This window comes from Rattus norvegicus, chromosome 13 (genome assembly GCF_021556685.1).
Source record: "Rattus norvegicus strain SHRSP/BbbUtx chromosome 13, alternate assembly SHRSP_T2T, whole genome shotgun sequence".
NCBI lineage: Eukaryota > Metazoa > Chordata > Mammalia > Rodentia > Muridae > Rattus > Rattus norvegicus.
Genome location: NC_141546.1, coordinates 57,959,848 through 57,981,190, shown reverse-complemented (window position 1 = coordinate 57,981,190; position 21,343 = coordinate 57,959,848). Strand labels below are relative to the sequence as shown.

Below are 21,343 nucleotides of genomic sequence, written 5' to 3'. Positions count from 1 at the left end.
CCTGCTCTAAAAACACAAAGCAGAGGACTGTAGAGAGAGTTCAGCAGAATGGAGCACGTGTTGCTCTTGCAGAGTGCCCATATTCACTTCTCAGTACCCACACGGTGACTCAGAACTGTCCATAACTCCACTTCCAGGAGATTGAAGGCCTTCTTCTGACCTCTGCGGGCAACCAGTCACATACACCCACATCCATGTAGGCCGAACATTCATTCACATAAAATAAATGAACCTAAAAAGTAAAACAAAACAAATAAAATTGCTAGTTATTTAATAACATTATTTGATTACCACTGAAGAGAGAAATTTCAGTGACGTTTTCTTATTCCACTGAAATCTCTATAATACTTGCTATAAACTGTGAGGAAAAAAGTGCAGTAAAACTATATCTGAGCTAAATCCCTTAAACTTAGTCCTTCCGCCCCAATTTATATAAACTAGTCACAGTTTTATCCTGCTTTATCCTTCAGGGCATTTATCGCTGACTGACTTGATATATTGGTATATATATTTATTGCTTGGGGCTGTCTTTCTCCCAAGAAGAATAAGAGTAGTGAAGTAGAGGGGACTTATTTTGTTCTTACTGGATTGCACAAAAATTTACCCAGGAAAAGGCTTAGTTTTTAAATGCTATTTTAAATAACCTTTATAACACATTCTGGTGGGCTATTGTGGCACATGCCTTTTGGATATCAACCTTGTCTACAAAAGGAGTTCTAGCATGGCTAGCACCACACAGAGAAACCCCGCCTCAAAAAACAAGCAATCAAACAAACAATACACTGTCCGACTTAAATATGAACTTAAAAGCAATTACGGCTGAAGCAAAAGCAAGCAGAAATCTGTGCATTTGAAAACAAACAGCTATCACTGAAGTATATAAAAGGTTGTGTTCTGATTTTAATAAAAATATTAAAATCATTGGCTGAGTGATGGTTTTTAGGTAGGGGAAAAAACTGTGGTAACATTAAGATTATACCAGTTTACTCAAAATGTAATAATTTCTACCATCCAAACATGGGAGAAGTGGGCTGGGGCCATGTCTCAGCAGTTAAGAGCATTGACTGTCCTTCCAGAGGAGTGAGTTCAGTTCCCAGCACCCACATGGCAGCTCACGACTGTCTGTAACTCCAGTTCCAAGGGCTCTGGCACAGTCCACGCTCATACGTACAGGCATAGTATCCGTGCACAGTAACCAAATATAAGGGAGGGAGGAGACCGGAGCAACAGGAAGGAAACTCACTAAAACTCTTAGCCAGAGCCTCTGCCTCTAGAATGGACGGCTTAATTTCTCTGTTTTACAGCACTTAGACTGGTCCCCCTGGCCTCCTTTAGTCCCTATTCTAAAGTTAACCTCCCATGGCTAGATGATTCAGTGGGTAAAGGTATTTGTCACCAAGCCTGGTGACACGATTTCCACACCCCCCAGATGCAAATGGAGCTGACTCACACAAGCTGTCCACAGACCTGCTCATGTGTGGCACACACACTAAATAATAAATGTAATATTTTTTTAAAAAAAGCCTTTCCCCCCAATTCATGCAGTTTAAATGCCGAGTCCTTCCTGTTTACTCTAGTTCCCAGCACCAGTTATCAAGATTCCTATCTTCACGGTGAGTCACGGATTTGCCTTTTGTCTGTGCTAAAGGTCAGACCTGAGGGCTAACTTCGACCACATCTGCGTCCCTCCCTCCCCCTTCACTGTTGGACTCTTCCCATTGGTTCCCATGTACCCCAGGGACTCATCACCTTAAGGTGACTGTGTTCCTCCGCTTCAAACTGAAGGAGGAAATGCACATGTCATGGAAGCCCCTACAAAATCTCACTACTGCTCTGACCGTGCTCGTCTGGTAGGCATCTTTGCTTTAAAACTGTAGGATTAAGTAAAAAAAAAAAAATAGAATGTTAAAGATTTACTCTACTGTGTTGGGTGCTTGTTTAAAGCCCCCGCCTCTTATCTTGGGAGAGCAAACACTGGCAAGGAGCTGCCTCGAGGAATGATTGCTACAGCTGTCTGTCTGGTTGAAGGTCACTCCCACTGCCTGCTCCAGACCCTGCTGAGGAAGGAATGTGGTTTTTTTACTCCTGACTGAAAATATTTTTTTTTTCTGTAGCGTCTGTTCCTGTAAACATGTTTAACTATGATGAAAATTCCCCTTCATGGACATGGGACTCAGAGAGTACACTCAGGTGGTCACACTGTTACGTACAAAATCTGTGGGACAAAATTGTAAGGGGCTGCATAACCCATGCCAACAAGTAACAAAATGGGGTTCCTCCCACTGTCCAGTTGCCTGTTTGATTCGTCGATAGTCAGAATTCCCATGACAAGGGCCCAGGTCCCGGCATTGATGTAGGGTATCTCATGGATTGCTACTCCAGCTCCAGGAGATCTGGCGTCTTCTTCTGACCCTCCATGAGTATCTACACACATACAGCGGATAATCTAACACGTCCATTTCACCCTCTTTTTATATATATATTTTCACAGCTAAATCAAAGATTAAAGCACGGAATAGGCCCTACACGTTTGTTTCTGATGTGTTCCCTCCTTAACGAAAGCGAATTCCTCCTGTGCAGACCGCTCGGCTTCCATTACGCGACTTACTGTTTACAGAAAGTGTTCAACAGCTTCCTCAGCCTGCTTACGAGCCGGTCTCAAACGTGCCCCTTTTAGAAACTTCACACACCGCTCTCCCTGTGCGGCTGTGTATTTCTCGTAAGGCATTTATTAGCAAGGCACGGCTACCCGCACCATAGAGAGGAAGTTGGCTATCCTCAGATTCCCACTAAGGGCACTCAACTCTCAGAAGTATCAGGGTAGGTTCCGTGTCTTATCACCCACTAGAGAGAACACTCAGTTTCTACTGTGAGAGGCACACAGTTCCATACCACCTAGGGAAAGTAGCTGTACCACAATTGCCTCTGCAGACACTACCCTGAGATGGATCGTCTTAGTCTGATCACCCAAAACAGGGGTCATGCAGTCAAACTCCAGCCTGGACTTGAGCACCTGAGACATCGAAGCCTGCCTCCACAGTGACACACTTTCCGGAAAAAGGTTATATGTACTGCACCTCCTAATACCGCCAATTATTCAAACATATACGTCTAGGGTTGCCATACCTAGTCAGATAAGAAATACTTTTGTCTGGAATGAAAGCCCCATGGCACAGGGTTTGCCTGGCTTGCACCAGCCTTGGGTCCAGTTTCCCTCCCTGCAAGATTAATAAACAAAAACAATTTTAGATTCTATCAACTTACTTCCTATAAGACCCAAACTAACCCAGTATGAGCTGTGAACCCTACATTCTACAATACCCATCTGACAATCAAGATGTGTCCCTGGTACAAGAATGGTCTAAAGGTTATGGAGATAACCAACTATGTACAGATTAGATTTGAGGTTTGCTCCATTGGAAGGATTCCATACTTGGCACTGTAGATCCAATCAAAATCCCATGGCCTGGGAGGTCAGGTCCCTTAAGGAGGAGCCAAATACTATTGCTCTTGCTAAACATGCATCCATCAAATGCCTTCTAGACACAGGTTTTAGTATGCCCTCAGCCTTGGCCAGAAAAAAACTTCTCTCTGAAGTAGTCATCAGTTAATGGGAAGACGCACAACTAAGTCAAAGCATTAAGAGTAAATGGGGGTTGGGGATTTAGCTCAGTGGTAGAGCGCTTGCCTAGCAAGTGCAAGGCCCTGGGTTCGGTCCCCAGCTCCGAAAAAAAGAAAAAAAAAAAAAGAATAAATGGCACATTTAGTGTTCGACACTAAATGGAGTATCTCTAGCAATCCCGACTCAAGGCTCAGAGGAGATGAAAAAAACCAAGAGAGTCAGAGGAGGAGGAGTCCTGTGCTGTCCTCTGAGCATGGAATGACTTCTGCACTTATAAATTCACCTCAGCTGTGGTTACCTACACTGTAACAAGTTACCTACCTAATCTGTGACTATGGTTACCTACATACACCATTGCAACAGTTACCTATACTATGGTTATGGTTACCTTGCACGATGTCAAGCCAACAAGATTAGTCAGGCTTCCAACAGTCAGCAGTGGGTTCTGAAAACAAAAGGGAGGACATGGAGGGTGGAGAAGATGTATTAGGAGTGCCTGAGGAGAATGTGAAGAGGGACCTTGGGAAAGATATGGTCAAGATGTGCGGTTTTCATGCATAAGATAATCATGGAATAAATAAACATTGATCTAAAATACGCTATGTGTGGTTTCTAAGAACATATTGTATTCCTAAATGAAAGACCCTGTGCTCAGAAAATAATTTCTCATCAGTGGAGGAACTACGGAGCGGTAAGGGAAAGAGACCCATGGTGAAACTTGCTCACAGATTGTAGTAAGGCTGGGGTTAACAGGAAGATTAAGGGAAACCAGGCATGGTGGCCCATAGCTTTAAACCCAGTATTTGGACGGCAAAGGCAAGCAGATCTCTGTGAGTTTGGGGCCAGTCAGGTCTACGGAATGAGTTCCAGGTCAGCCAGAGTTATGTAGAGAAACATGGTCTAGAAAAACAAGAAACAAAATAACAAACAAACAAACAACAAAGAGTTAATACAGCAAAGTGAGAATGACCAATAAGGTAAGGACTTATAGTAGTGTAGAGATAGCCAAGGTAGACAGATATGAGGGAGGGTAGGGCTCTGGCCAGTGACAACAGTTCCTTGTTTCCTCACAAATCCTTCCACGCCCTTGAGGAATATATGTAAGTCACTGTTATCCTTTTATATCGACTCTCCTGCAGGGGTAAAACATTCTGGCCAAAAGGAACACAGAGGTGGAAAGGGTTTACTTCAAGATCACAGTCTTTGTGGGAAGCTGAAGCAGAAACCATGAAGCAAATGCTTCTTGCTGGCTCAATCTGGTTCAAACATTGACTTATGCTTTCTTTTTTTTCTTTTTAACACGGACTGGGACCACCTGCCCAGAGGATGGGCCCCCTTGAGTAGGCTGAGCCCTTCTACATCATGATAATCTCACACAGAATTGTCAAAAATCAACCTGGTCTAGGCAATCCTCAGTTGTGTCATCTCCTCTCAGATGACTCTGCATCAAGTTTCCAGGCATGTGTGGTCTCGTGTCTGATGTAACTGACCACAATAAACCAAACTGCAAATAAATAAATGCTTCTAATCAGATGCTTCTACCTAGGAGACCATCTAGACCATCCTAAAGACAAGGAGCTAAATAAGATGTAACAAAAAGAGACTGCATGTACTCTCAGGGGCTGAGAATGAGAGTTAACTTTCTGATACGATAAAGCTACAAGCTGGTCACGTGAATGTGAGAACAAACTGAACATAGTCATTACTATCCAGAGAGATACTTGCAAGGTCAGAGGTAGCAACATCAGCTGACAGGCAAGGCCAGTAAGAAAACCCATTAGGAATGACTGGACAGAGGAGTGGACTGGGTGGACAGCTCACAGACAGCTCATGATCATGTACCTGGTTGGGCCAGGAAGTCATGCATAGGGGACATGTGAATCCTTCCTTGCCTCAGCTTGTGGTAGCCCAGATGATTAACCAATGTCAACAAAGATTACTTTGAGTTTCTGCCATCACTCTATAGAAAACCTAAACAAAGAAATTCAGTGTCCTTTTCTCTTTGTTTCTTTGTTTCTTCCTTCCTTCCTTCCTTCCTTCCTTCCTTCCTTCCTTCCTTCCTTCCTTCTTTTCTTTCTTTCTTCTTTAGAAATCCCTCCCAACTCTCAGGAGTTTCTCACACTTCCCCTACACTTTTCTGTAATGATTCTCAACAGAGCCTATTTCTACTTGGCATACCCTGTGTGTGTGTGTGTCCAAGTGTTTAATCCTAAGACAGCAAACTTGAACTCAGAGCCACTGACCCAACTTGACCTTTCGATGACTATGAGTCTGACATACTAGATCCCTGGGTCAAACTCGATAGGACCAAGGAAAAGCCTACCTCTCTCAAAACCTGCATCACCACTGTGAAATCAAATGAAGACTATCCAAACGAGATCAAACGAAAGGCATTTACTTAATGCTATGTACAGCAAGGAAATCAGCTACTGTAACTTGTATTTTGAAACAGACTTCAAGGCATACCAGAGAACAGGACAGCCTTTTCATGAAGAAGATAAAGGACTTGGGTATTTATGACTAGAAGTTGTATGCATGAAGGTGGAGGGCAGACCAACCACTGACTGACTAAAGGATCATGATTGGGAACTGGAAATCCTTACTTTTCCCAGGTGTCTGTTTCAGTGGTTATGAGGTAGTGGCCCCACCATCAAGTTCTAGAGTAATATATAGTCTGGGTAGCTTGAATATTCTGTTCCTCAGCACTGAACAATGAAATTCCATATAGGTCAAAATGCTTGTTCCTGCACCCAGCAAGTTTTAGGTGCATAGTATGTCAAAGCACTGTTATGAAAATGGAAGAATGAGGGTGGCACTCGTAAGCTGGAAAGACTGCATAGTTTGGATCAATTTTGAGAATTTGAGGAGATAGACTCTAGTATATCTTTTTATTATTGGAAGTATTATTATGGAACTAACTTCTTCATATTATTTTTTAATTAATTAATTTGGTTTCTTTAAAACAGGGTTTCTCTGTGTAGCCCTGCACGTCCTGGAATTGGCTCTGTAAACCAGGCTGGCCTTAGACACAGCAATCTGCCTGCTTCTGCCCCCTGAGCGCTGTGTGCCACCGTGCCTGGTTAGAGGAAGTTACTTCTAGCCTGAGCTTTGAGAAGAGTGTTAGCCAGATAAGGTAGGGCCAGAGGAGAGGGGACAGAGAAGTGGGCTCCAAGTTATTCATATGAAATAATTTTGATTTAATCTGATTTGAAATAAAAGCTCTCCATATTCTTCCTTTTAATAAGCTTGTTTTTTAAAACAAACATGGATTGTCTATGCTTTCTTATTTAAAGATCTATTTTGAAGAACAAAGAAGCCAATAAACCGAGTTCTGCTGTGCACCTTACTGTTTTCTCCTCTCTTTTCCTGGGTAGGGAAGTGCCGTTCAGTAATCTTTAAGACTTCAATTGATTTGCCTTAACTTCTTCAACAACTAGTCATTCCGGTAGAACTCAAGCCAGGTCTCTTCAGCCCTAACACACGCCTGATATTTCTTGCAGCTGTTAGATAGAGCAGTGATCTATAGAAGTGCAATTAGTGCTAGGAAATCCATGCTGAATTACTCAACAATTCAGTTTGAAAAAACAAAAACAACAAAGGAAAACAAAAAAAATGTTAAGTGAAACAAGCAAAACAACAAGCCAACACACACACACACACACACACATACACACACACACACACACACACACACACACACACAGAACGTCCTTTCTTTGAAGAACACTGACCAATAAAATATCAATTGTAATTTCTCAAAGGTATGAAAAAATTTCTATTTTCTTTCTTAGCCCTTGTTCTGTTGCTAAAACAAAATACCCAAGGCTGGGAAGTTCATAGTAAATAGAATTTTGCTTGTCTCACAAGGATGGTGCTGGCCAACATCTGGAGAGGACCTTCTTATGTGTTTATCAAACATTCTGAGCATCCTTGGGCCAGGCCTAGTCTTAGCTCCTGTTCTTACAAGCTACCAGTTCTGCTGAGGTGGGACAGAAGATGATGGGGGGACAGCCTGACTTACTCTGAAGATCTTAAGACTCCCAAAAGCTTTACCTCCAAATACCACAAATATACAAATTTGTGGACTCAGTTTAAAATAATGCAATTGGAATACCTGTAGCATTTTTCATATTGCTTTCTTCTGCAGTTCTTACATACTAAGTTCATAGTTACTTTTCACCACATATTTGTCCTAACATTCCAAGCCTCTAATTAGAGATATTAATGAACACAATCAGAATCTAGTGTGCAAGGGACCTAATACTTTCATCCTAAAGAATGAGACTGACGAATGCAACCTGGAGATCCTGATCTACAAAAGACTATTTACTAGGTTGGAGAGATGCTCATTGGTAAAGTGAGCTGCCCAGTTTGGCCTGGCCTTGGTAGGGGTCAAATGACTTGGTTTCTGCTCTTGGTTCCACGCCTTGTTGGCCCTTCATGAGTGTTGATGCCTGCTGTGGGCTTCAAGGCCTCTTTGCATAATAATTTGTGTATTTTATATTCCTCCTTCAAGAGATGTCCTCCCTGCTAGTGTTAATGACTCCATGGTAATCCCAGACAGCACGAGTGTGTGGCTAACGCCTTAGCAAAATGATTGCCCAGCACCACTCTAAAAGGCTAGGTGTAGAGAAACATACCCGTCACCCTCCACCGGGAGAGCAGAGACAGGAAGGTCTCCAGAGCTCACTGCCAGCTGGTCTTGTTGAATCAGTGAGCTCCGGATTGAGTAAGAGACTCTCAAAAACTGAGGTAAAGGGTAAAAGTGAAAGGCATCTACATTTATCTCTGCCCTACACACATACACCCCGCTACCCACATCCACAGTGATGCATGCCCATACACATGGGTGCGCATGCATGAGTGTGTGTGTGTGTGTGTGTGTGTGTGCGCACACACACACACACACACACATACACACACACACACACACAGAGGCACACACGTGGGTACACATCCACAAAAGGCACATAAAGAGCCTACATTATACACTAACAGAATGCACTGCTCTCTTCATTTGGAGTGCCTACTCACCCTGCTACTGTCTGTTCCTCCCCCCCACCCCGACCCCCACCCCCGCTTTCTGTTCCTACCCTTTCTGAGTTACGACATTGACTCGAGTGGAATTTTTAACTAAGGTAAAACATTTCTTGGGCAAGTCAGGTGACTCAGCAGGTGAAGGCACTTGCTACGAAAAACCTGACAAGTGGAGTTCAGCCTCTAGAACCTGTCACAGAAGGAGAGATACGAACGCCTGAAAATTATCCTCTGATTTGCACATGAGTGTCATGACGTACACATGCTCCCCCAACATACACATCATGCACATATATAATAGACATGCACTAATAAAAACAGAAACTTTACAAAATTCTCTCTTTATTTAAATTGTATCTTTTACCCTGCTTTTGGGACTCCTCATAGGACGACATAGGTTAGACTATGGGAAGAAAAACATTTTTTGAAGAGAAAGGCACTCGCTGGTACTGAAAGAGAATTCATATTTATTGATATATTAGATGCTACATTTGAAAGGTATACATATAAAAACCTTAGTAGACACTAGTATTATAGGCTATTTTGTGTTACTATAGTCTGTTTATATCAGTTATGAAGAAAATAAATTCGTTTCTCACAGTTTTGTAGGCTATGTTCAGGATCGAGGCTCTGGCATTTGGCAAGGAGCTGGCAGAGCAGAAGATAAGAAACAAGAAGAGATGTGTGGGGCGATGGGGATGTGGACATATGAGAATTAACTCCCAGCACATAGACTTTTGAGAACACATTCACATATCTATCTATCTATCTATCTACCTTTCTTTCTTTCTTTCTTTCTTTCTTTCTTTCTTTCTTTCTTCCTTTCTCTCTTTCTTTCTTTCTTTCTTCCTTCTTTCCTTTCTTTCTTCCTTCCTTCCTTCCTTCCTTCCTTCCTTCCTTCCTTCCTTCCTTCCTTCCTTTCTTTCTTTGTGAGACAGGGAGACAAGGTTTCTGTGTGCTCATGACCGTCCTTGAACTCAGTTTGTAGACCAGGCTGTCTTGAAACTCACAGAGATCTCTACCTGACTCTGCCTGCCCAGCGCTGGGATTAAAGGTGTACACCACCACTGCCCGGCTCCTAGGAAGCAAGTGCATCCTTATCCTCACTCTATGTGCAAAGAATAGAAACTACCAAAGGGCTAAGAAATTTGCTAGGGTTATCCACTTGTTAGACGGTGCCTTTAATTCAAGTGGTCCCTGAGGCCACAATTGCAATAGTCACACTATTCTGGCTTTCCAAAAGAAACGTGTCTCTAATTAATGATGAACAATCTGTCATTTGAGAAGAATGGAATTTCTGGCCTGTACTGGGACCAGGCACATAGACATGCATGCACAGACATATGTAAACACACACATACCACACACACCAAAACTCTCTTTAAGAAAAGAATAACAAATATGAATAAAAAGCAGACTAGGAGTTATAAAAAAAAGAGAAAAGAATAACAAGACAGTTGATTATAAATCCCTCTAATCCCAACATTATCAACTCACCACTACCTTAGAAGGGTCAGACAGGAGCCAAAAACCTGCCCAGCTGTTTTTCTGTCATGGGTAAATTGAATAGGGCATCTGAGGTCCTCTACTTCCTCTTCTGTGAGCATCTGAACTGGAAAAAGCAAACTGACTATGATGTTCCACTATTAAATAATTTCACACTATCAGCAGTCAGCTCAAAACACACTTCAACTTTATGGAACAAGATAAAACAAGACAGTTCAAACACATCTAAATATGACCACTGTATCTCCTACTTCTTTTCTAATTACAGTTTTAGCTTCATTTCTTTCTTTATTCATTCATACCTTCTAGATACAGAAAATGATAACGCTGTAGGCCAAATCTATCCTTAAGTTTTTTTCTTTTTCAAAATGTATTTTTGGTGCTGACGGTTGAACCATTATTATGTATGTGTTCTAACTCTTAAGTGTGAGAGCCAGCTCCTCTTTTTTGGTACAATATTTAGGAAAGTAATAGCTTTAACACTTTAAGATAATTTTAAAAAACAAATAAGAAGATGTGAATGAGTGTATGAAGTCCACAAATCTTCTTCAATGTTCTGTTACTTCTTAACATCACCCCACTGGGACCATACCACTAACAAATGAATTTTTAGGAAACATACTCAGACCATATCTGAACTATAATCTTCCCCCAAATAATGTAACACATATCCCAAATTGTATTGATTAATTGATTGGTCAATAAAGACAGGGTCCCTTGCTGACCTCAATGATGTGCTTGAACACTTGTGATCTTTGACCTCTGCTTCCTGAGTGCTGGAGTTATATGTTGTGTGCTACTAATCCCTGCTTATATTGGACTGAGGACGAAACCCAGAAATTTGTTCACACTAGGAGACAACTCTACTGAGTGAAATTCCTAGCTCATAAATCCACACTGAGCAAGTCCAAGCTAACTTTCTCTTATGGAAATGTTAATAGGTACGTACAATATATGGTCTTCCTGTTGACATAGGCACATAATAGGCTCATGTCCTACCCTAGAGAGCACACAGTAAGTAGACTCTATTTATACATATTGTAGTAATACATCAAAAAACAAGAGTCCAATCCCATATTGGCCAAATACCATTTGTGGCACGTTGTGTATGGCCTGAAAGCTAAGAATATCCCCCCCCCAACACACATTTTTAGGGGGTTGTTTCAAAACAAATTAAAGAACGAAAGAAGGGAGAAAGGAAGGAAAGAAGAAAACATTAAGACAGAAAGAGAAAATGGCAGAGACCATCTGTAGACCATGAACCTTCTAACATTTATCAGTGAACCTTCTATAAAAACACATTGTCACATCTTCGTTCAGAACTATGAGAGGTCTGCGATTTCCATTGTGTTTGCAAGCTGGCAAGTTAGTATGCTAGTTTCCTGGGTGATAACAAAAACAACATTCCCAGATACTAGATAAAGCACTTCGCAACTGGAATCACTTTCCAGAGTGTCAGCAGTAATTCCCTCTAAAGAACCTAAAAGTCTTGCTACTGCTTACTGCTCTGACACCAGGGGCCAAATTTCAGCATGATTTTAGAGGGGAACAACCATGTTTCTCACAGCTAGCAACATTTCAGGGATGGATCTGACTGAGGTGGCAAGGCAATGAAGAAAAGACAAACACATGGACAGGTAGAAAAGCTAGGACGGGCCATCCAGGAGCAAAACAAAGCATTGAAGAGCAGTGTGTTTATTATATACAGTCGAACAGGGAAGCTGGGTTTTGCATGCAGCTGAACAAGGAGGCGGTGCTGTTACATACAAACAAGGAGGCGGGGTAATTACACACAGCTGAACAAGGAGGCACTCTCTGCAGAGCAGCAGCCTTCAGGCCATAATCACAGTGTGGGGGAGGGGAGAAAGTGATGGTGGACAATTTCAGCATACACATCAACATCTGCTCCTGGACCAAAGAAAGGCTTTGCTAGCTCTTTGAGCTTTACCTGGGGAGGGGGTGGTGTCACTATTTTCCCATAGGTCTGGGGCACAGAAAAGTCTTTGACAGGGCTGTGCCTATGGCAACAGCACCCAGTCACTCAGAGTGTCCTGGTTATCACACATACTTAAACCAGAGAGTCATGTGGCTAGTTCAACTATTCTGACCAGCAAATGATTAGCATTTCAGGCTGGCCCCCTCGTCACAATGGATAGGTTCATGGGCTATACTAGATTGCTCCTCCCCGTTGTATGGTTCCGATGGTCTTTGTTTGTAAGCCATTGACACACGAAAGAAAAGAAAAGAAAAGAAAAGAAAAGAAAGAAAGGAAGGAAGGAAGGAAGGAAGGAAGGAAGAAAGAAAGAAAGAAAGAAAGAAAGAGAGAGAGAGAAAGATGAGAAAATGAAGCTTTTAAGCAGGTTCAGTAGAGACCCTTGCAGCTGATAAGGAAACTCAATTGCCTAGTTTAGCCTTGTGAAATCTGTCTGTCTTCTTGACTGAGGCCTTCTGGTTCAAAGCTGAGAAGTAAGTTTACGGGTAATTAAGTTGCAAATTAAACTCCAGCATTCCGTCCGAGGCTGTGCATAGAAAGAGTTCCGTTTTATATTCCTAGGAATAAGGTCTCTTAGGAGCTTGCTGATAGCGAACCAAAATCCCACTGCTTCTTTTTGAAACTGTTTCGCTTTGCAATGGTTTGCTTGCTCGTCCAGTTACCTATTACCTGAGGAATGTGGAGGGAGAGGCCAGACACAGGTATTTATCTTTGAGCTGGAACTTAGAGGGTCAGACGATCTTCGTAGGCCAATGTCTTTGGATCAAATATGCCTTGAGTCTCTCTTAAGAATTGTTCAAATCCACAGAGGCAGGCAGATCTCTGTGAGTTCGAGGTCAACCTGCTCTACAGAGCTAGTCCTAGGACAGTTCCAAGGTTACACAAAGCTCACACAGTGTCTTTAAAAGCTTTTTTAAAAAAGAACTATCCAAAGACATCCTCGCTAGTTTTGTCTTTTGTCTGTGCTGTGTTTAATCTCATCTGCTTGGAATTGGGTTTGTCCAACTCGGGTCTGGCGACAGATGTATTTTGGCATATTTCAGGGACCTAGGCTCCACAAGGACCATCTTTAGGAAATGTCTTCTCAAGTTTGTTTCAATGGAAAGCTGCCCTATTCTCTGTCAAAATCCACTTTCCTTCAATGTTCACATTGTACTGTCCATTCATCTGTTTAGCTAAACACCAGTTTTACCAAGGTGAAGTGTGAACTGCAGTAGTCGTTTTCCCACTTTCAACAAGATTGTCTCTTCGAGAAACGCTTTGGAACAAAAAGGGGGTAAAAACTCTTTCGTGTGGCAACAGCACACTTTGGTCTAAAAGAAAGAACCAGAGAGCATTAGGGTTGGAGGTGGAGCTCAGGTGGAAAAGTGCTGGTCTGGCATGCTTGGAGTTCCAGGTTCAATCTTCAGGAGTAATCGAACTAGGTAAGTGGTCACATGCCTGAAATCCCACTCAGCACTCAGGAAGTTAGGAAACTTGGGTGTGTAAGGTCATTCTCAGCTACTGAGCTAGTCCACAAGCAGCTCGAGTTACATTACAACCTTGCTTCAAAGCAGCAGCAACAAAAGCAAAGAGAAAGAACATCTTATTTAGGCACAAGACACCCTTTTTTATATACTTATTTTTGAAGGTTAATAAAATGCTGGTCTCCCCCACCCCCCGGTCCCCCTGCGCCTCCCATGGCATAGCTAGACAAAGTTGGTAGAGCCCAGGAATATATTCTTTAAATTAGCTGTAATATAATTCTAGAGCCAGCCTGGATTGCTTAGTAAGTTCCAGGTAAGCTAGAGCTTCACCGTGAGGACTTATCTCAAAGAATTGAGAGAACGGTAATGAGACAAACACAATTACACTTTCATGTGTGTGTTTTATAATGGGTATTTTTCCATCAAACTTTCTTTTCCCTTTGCAGAGAAAGCAGAATTAATCTCGCACGCTGGTCATTTTATCTTTGCTCCAAGCTCTTTCCTTTTGCTCAGTTTCTCTGTTTCGTTTTTCTTGGAAAGTTACAAAGATTAATTGAGGAGCCAGCAAACACTGTGTCCTCACTTAGGAACCTGTAGTCCAAATATGACAGAATAACTCACCGATACAGATGTTGGTAAACTTTGAAAAGCGTATTTATTGAATAGCCTTTGTTACCATTATTACAAGAAAATAAGGCCTTACTTTCGAGCTGAAAAAGAAACTTCCTTTATGATTTATTCTTTAAATTTTATAACATGTAAAAATACTATTGACAGAAAGTTGTGTTTTAAGTAGGGTCAATGTTAAATTTATTGCAATTTCAAGTTCCTAAATCTCCTTAGTTGAATTTCAGAGTCATTATTATTTATTTCACTATTATTTTTAAATTCCAGGCTGGAATAGTAGCACATGCCTTTAATCTCATCACTCAGGAGGCAGAGGCGTCTGGTCTACAGAGTGAATTCAAGTACATCCAGGGCTATACAGAAAAACTCTACCTCAAAAACAAAACAAAAAACCAAAATGAAACAAAAATGCCATATATGAATATGGATACATGTACTCGTAATATTTTAATGCATATAAATAAAATATATAACTATAGTTGGTAAATGACATGGTAAAATAGATATCGTTTTTAAAGTTTCTTTTCTTTTTTTAGTTTTTTTGATTTTCAAGACTGGGTTTCTCTGTGTATGTAGCCCTGGCCACCCTGGAAGAGGGCAGAGAAAAGATAATTTTGAAATATAACTCTGTAACAAGGCTTCTTCTGAAAGAAAGAATCAAAGAACAGAAAACGTAACCAGTTAGCTCTGGTCTGTTGGAATTTTGCCAGATGCTATCAGACCTATGAGACAATAGCGAATTGCTGTCATTTGTCCCCTCTTTCTACGTGGAGATATACACAAGTCCAGACCATTCCCACTGTCCTGCCTCTCTGAGACTGAGGAGAATGGGCATCGTCCTCAGCACCACAAGCCCACTTTGGTGCTCGTTATCTGTAGAATGCATTCCCTTCTCTGCAACTTAATGGCAAATTTCAAGGCCTTACAGCAATTCCCTTTAACTAGTACATTATGTCCAGCTATCAAGAAAAAAACCTATAAGGTTTATCAAACAGAATAAAAACACGATAAAGTCAGAACAAAGTATCAGGAAGACATGGCGGGAGTGTTGGGATTATCAGAGTAGGAATGAAAATAATAATTTATGTGCTAGGAGCTCTAATGCTCAAAGAAGGCAGGCAAGGACAGATGGGCTGAGTCAGTAGGAGGAAGGAAATCTTGTTTGTTTGTTTTTTGACACAGGGTTTTTTTGTGTAGCCTGGCCTGTTACTGTGTTTTGTGGCTAGTGTTTCTTTGATAATGTTTCCTTTCCCCTTGCTGGGTGGTGGTGGAGGTGGCCGCTGCTGGGCTGCACACCTTTAATTCTAGCACTCAGGAGGTGGAAGTAGAGGTGTAGGCAAAGCCAGTCAGATCTTTCTGAATTTGAGGCCAGCCTGGTCTATAGAGGGAGAGAGAACTATATACCTACTAGTCTGACCATAGTATAGAACACTGACAATAGTCAACCCTGGTGTAGACGTGCATCAATAGGAGCTTTCACTCATTGATGGTTACAATAAAAACAATGATACTGATACTCTCACATTGGGAGATAACTTGGCAGTTTTTTACAAAGTTAAGCATTCTTTTATTGTTTGGCCTAACAATCTGACTTCTTGGTATTTATATAAGAAATTAAAATTTTGAACCCAAACTAACATCTGGACATAGATATTGATATGAGTTTTCTCAACCTCAAAGTTGACAAAACTTGGAAGTCACCAAGACATCTTCTGGTTTGTAAGTAATAGTACATCTGGAGAATGGAATATTATTTTGTGTTAAAAATAAGTGAGCTGTCAACCATGAGAAACACAGGAGATGTTTCTGTGGTCACTAACAAGCAAAGAGAGATAATGTGTGAAGACATTGTTAGGACCAAGATTTATAGCATTTGGAGGGAGGCACTGGGATATGGAAGCAGAAAGATTTATCAGGATTCAATGACTATACAAAGATCTATAGATGTGTATATGTATTTAGTATACCCATAATTTCCAGGTTAAAAAGCGAATGGGATACTTTCTGATTGCTGGTTAGGCATTCTATCAATAAACCTTAAGTAAGAATTGTTGGGGATTCTGGTATTCATAATTACAGATATGCACAGCTTTTTTTTTAGTTTTTTGATATTATAATATAATTTTATTACTTCCCTTCCCTTTCCTAGGTCCTTCTAAGAACCTCTTCTCTGCTCTTTCAAATTCATAATCTCTTTTTCTTAAACTGTTGTTACATATACACAGTTCTAATGTGCTCAGTATCACACAACACACACACACACATACACGCGCGCGCGTGCACACACACGCGCACACACACGCACACATGTATATACGAATCTGTATGCTTTCAGGACTGACCATTTGGTTTGGATAACTAGTTTTGTTTCTCCACGGGGAAGACTATTTCACTCTCTCTCAGCATTCCTTGCTGCCTGAGTTCTTTGTCTAGTGTTGAGGTCCCACAAACATTCTCTCTCTCACGTTAGCATGTCCGTTGGTGTCTTTTCTTCGTCAGGTCATGTTTAGGCAGCCATGTTAGTGAGACTTCATGGGCGTATCTTCTCTGACATTTCTAGGAAACACCGTCTCCTAGCAATGCTCCTGTTCTTCTGACTCCTTCAAGCTTTCCACCTCCTTTTCGGAAACGATCCCTGAGCCTTATGTGCAGGGGTTGTGTTGTAGATGTGTTCATTAGGGATCAGCTGCATTTGATCAGTTGTGGTTTCCTGTGATAGTCTTTATTTGTTGCAAAGAGAAAAAAGTTTTTGAAGAGCGGTGAGAATTACACTAATTTGTGGGCTCAAGGATAAATATTTAGAATGCAGTCAGAGTATGCAGGTTTAGTAAAATGGTGGTTGTAGGTTCTCCTTCATGATCCATGAGTTTACTAGCATGGGGAGTTAGCTAGGTCTTCTGTAACAGGCATGGTTTCCCTCTTGTTGAGTAGGTCTTAAGTCCAGTTAGAGAGCTGCTGGCTACTACCAATGTATGTGTCACTATGAAGTGTTAAGCTTATACCCAGGATAAAACTATTTTGAATATAATTTTTTTAGTTGCTTTCCCAAGTTTTCAGTTCCACGGCTACTATCTTTTATTAGACTTTGTCCTTCTTGACTTAACTAATATTAGAGGTCAATTTAAGGGAATTTATATAACAAAAATGATGTAAAAATTTCAGTGCTTTAACTTATAAACAATAACATTTGTCTTACAACATTGAGTCTAGGGGTCATTAACCTTAAAGACATAAATTAATCAAAAAGAGAAATTGGTTGGAAATGATTTGTATATAAAATAAAATTCATAAAAACTATTGTTGACTTTCTTAACTCGTCTTGAAACCTATAATGCACTTATTACCTCAAACTTTACTAGGAGACTTTATCTTTTCACTTACTAACTCAATATTTTCTAGGTGTTGTTACTGTATCAAGTACAGTGCAGACGACCAAGATGTACTACATGTCATACAGTCGTTTCATTTCCTAGGAGGTAGGCAAGCAAATAAAGGGGACAAGGAAATACTGGGTACTGTGATATATAGGTATAAGTCCAGATGTGAAAGGGACAGTCGAGCAAAGTCAGTTCTTTATAAGCCGCATTTGCCGTGAGGTTCAGAGACACATTGAAGGGAGAAAACCGTTTGTGAGGCAGACATTCTTTTAACCTCATACATCCATACCCGGAGAACTCTTTGCCACACATAACAAAAGTTCATGCCCCCCCCCCCAAAACCCAATAGATCAAAGTATTTGGTTTTATAAGTAACAAAGTGTGCCTCCTTCTCACCAAGAGTGAAAAAGAAATATTAGGCTTGAAGTGTATGTTTAAGTTACACAGGCCATGTAAAGTATCAGAATTCTAGGTTCCCCTAACATAAAGTCACCGGTAAACCTTTTGAGGTTTGATGTTTAGTATTTCTTCCACTCACAACCTGGAATCATTTGAGGCTTTTTTTGGGGCGGGGGGCGGTTACCCGGGAGAAGCTGCCGTTGCCGGGATGGAAAAAAGTTGTTTCCAAGGAAAGAGGCGGCGTGGGGGAGGGGGTGGTCAACAATGAATTGTATTTCGTCGACGCGTTAGGATGCTTTCAACTTATTCTCATATTAATTTTACTCCGTTCACCAATCAATCGATGTTAGGAGACCAGCGACTAACAAACGGTTCCAGAATTGTTCTTCACCTAACTCTTCTTTTCCTCTTTGCAAATCTACTCCTAATGAAAACCTAGCCTTAACTTGAAAACGTCCACATTCCAAAGTTCAAGCTTTCCCTAGTAGCTTATCCTGCCCACGGGGACCTATTTCGCTGAGTGCGGCTCAGATGAAGGCAGAAAGAGGGGGAAGCCTTCAACACAGGGAAGCGAAGCCTGGCGCAGGGAAAGTAAATCACCCAGTGCGCGCTCTGGGATCGAAAGTGCGGAAGCGCCCAGCAGGTGCGCGCGCACCTGTCGCTCGCCTCGGAACCCGCGCCGGGCGCGATTCCGCTAAGGCTCAGCACCCCGGGAGCGCCCAGGCTGGCTCCCGGTTTCCCAGAGTCGGCGGCGTGCCCCGCGGGCGTCTGGGAGGCGCGTCTGCTCGGGCGGCCGCGGCGCCCCCTGGCGGCGGCCCGCGGCCCTGGCGGAGCGTGGGTCAGTCAGGCGTTCTCCGCGGGCAGCCCGCGGCGGGGCCTTGCCTTATATAGCGCGGGGTCCTTGGCGGCCTGGGTGGCTTCTGCCCGTGCTGCTGTCGTAGACGCGGACGGCTGTTAGTGTGGTGGCTGTTGGTTCGCGGCGGCGGCGGCGGGGGAAGAGGGCGAGGCGACGGGGAAAGGAGGCGGCGGGCGCGGCGGCGACGGCGGTGCCCGGGGCCCGCGGCGGCGGCGGCTGTAGCAGCGAGGGGGGCGAAGATGGCGGACGTGCTCAGCGTCCTGCGACAGTACAACATCCAGAAGAAGGAGATTGTGGTCAAGGGGGATGAAGTGATCTTCGGGGAGTTCTCCTGGCCCAAGAATGTGAAGACCAACTATGTAGTTTGGGGGTAAGTGCGGCATGGCTTTGGCCTAGTGGTGGCCGGGCAGCGTCGGGCGCCCCCGGGCGACCTCTTCCCTTAAGCCCTCCTCCTCCGGAGTCCCTCGGGGATGAGAGGAAAATATGGGTGCTCTGGGAAAAAGTTATTCTCTGGAGCAGAAGTTGTACTTTTAGGGTGAGGAGGGAAGAAGTGGAGCGGATTCTAGAGCGGTCAAGTCTTTTCTGTGTTGGAGAAGCCAAGGGGAAAGGTACCATGGGAGTTTCCGACTTGCCAGTCGGTGTTCAGTATGTACAGGTTGTCCGCGCTGTGTAGGGCTGCTGCACGTCTACCTGAACGGAGGTATAGAAGCAGACATCGATCCCAGCATCTGGCGTCCACCGAGTCGCTTTTTGTTCTTAGTTGTTTTTTGTAATCTCCCAGAGGCTGCCATGTGTTGCAACTGTCTCCTCTGGCTCTTCGAGCGTCCCGGTAATTTTCTTTTCTTTTTTTCATAATAGGGGAGGCTGATATTAAAAAAGAGGGAATAGACAAGTACTCCTTACAGTTTAGGAAAGATGGGAGAGTTTGGAAGTCTGCAAACATCAGTATTGGAGAGGAAAGCAAGACTTTGTTGGGGAGAAAGTTATTGGTGAAATGCAGTGAGTTTTACATACGGGTCTGAGAAATTGATCCTATGTGCTTTTCAAAAAGCGCTTTCAAAGAAAAACGAAGCGTTTGGGAAGGTTGATTCGTGGATGCCATGAACTTAAGTCGTTGAGGAAATCACAGAGTATCAAGTTAATAATCAAAGATAATCCTTTGGGTCCCCTTTAATCATGATACTGCCATTGATGCTTCTCTTTGATAATTAGAATCATGAGTCAGACTTTTGGTACTCATGACTTTATGAATGATCAATTAAAAACGAGAAAATGTTAAGATTTCTTTGGACTTACTGAGTTCCTTTTTGAAATGTTGATTAAGTGACATTTTGAGTTTCCCATGTTTTACTGTTTCAGATACGTTACACAGAATTATTTTATTGGGTTTTAATGAATATTTTTTCTTTAAAAACCCGTGGGATAAAAGAAGTTTAACTTGGAAAAAAAAAAGTTCCTTCCTTAAGCTATTTTGACTAGAAAAAGTGGAACAGATTAAGTTGATCTGAAATGTTTCCTAGCTGATAGGAAGAGAACAGTTGTTTACTTGTGGGTGGGGCGGTATTTAGAAAAGTGTGTTTTGTCCATTCTACAAAGCCTGGAATAAATGAATGAACAGATGAGTAAACTTTAAAGAACAGCTAAGAATTTGAGTGAGATAGTGGGATAGCCTTCCAGTGCTGGGGACTATAGACTTGAGACTTAAGACATGAGACTTGGGAAGGACATGCTTTGACAAGAGTGTACAGAGGAGTGAAAAGTAAAACTTAGAAGGAATTTAAAACTTTCAACATCAAATCTTCAACAGAAGTTATATCTCTACATGAATTCACATCTCACTGTGTGTATCTCTAAAAGACTAGTTAGTACCCTTAATGCATTCAGCGCTTTCTGCTATTTTATGATAATTACTTTGTATATTAATTAACAATGAATGATTTGACATATCACTTCAGAGCAGTGGTTCTCAACCTGTGGGTTGGAAGTGTGGGAAGACCCTCACAGGGGTCTCCTACGGCCATCAGAAAACATAGGTACATTTATAACAGTAGCAAAGTTAAGAGTTACGAAGTAGCAACGAAAATTATTTTTTAGTTGGAGGTCACCAGAACAAGAAGAATTGTATTAAAGAGTTGTAGCATTAGGAGGGCTGAGAACCACTTGCTTAGAGTAAAAGTGATAATAGAGGCTAGTAAAGGAGGTTTAGGACAAAATAAAGTGAGCTGTATTTAAATGGATTCCTACAGTTGAACCATCATAAGTAGATGGAGGAGAAAGGAAGGGATTGCAAAGTGGTGTGTGCGTTAGCATTAGAGAACTTGTATCCCCAAGACTACATTACTTGATCACAGTATTTTAGTTTTGCTTTATTGGTTTAGTTTGAGAGATGTTATAAGGATCATCTCCTTGGAGTACATCCTTTTAACTTTCAGAGTATTGTTGAAGATGTTGTATAGCAGT

General features: G+C 42.0%; 1 protein-coding gene across 1 annotated transcript in view; it reads left to right on the top strand.

Annotated features, from left to right (window-relative positions):
• Nucleotides 1-18,988: 18,988 nt before the first annotated feature.
• Nucleotides 18,989-21,343, top strand: part of Cdc73 (cell division cycle 73) — a 92,423-nt gene continuing 90,068 nt past the window's right edge. Inside the window, 1 exon segment of the mRNA NM_001024769.1 lies at nucleotides 18,989-19,253. Coding sequence (NP_001019940.1) covers nucleotides 19,123-19,253 — 131 coding nt within the window. The 5' untranslated portion in view covers nucleotides 18,989-19,122.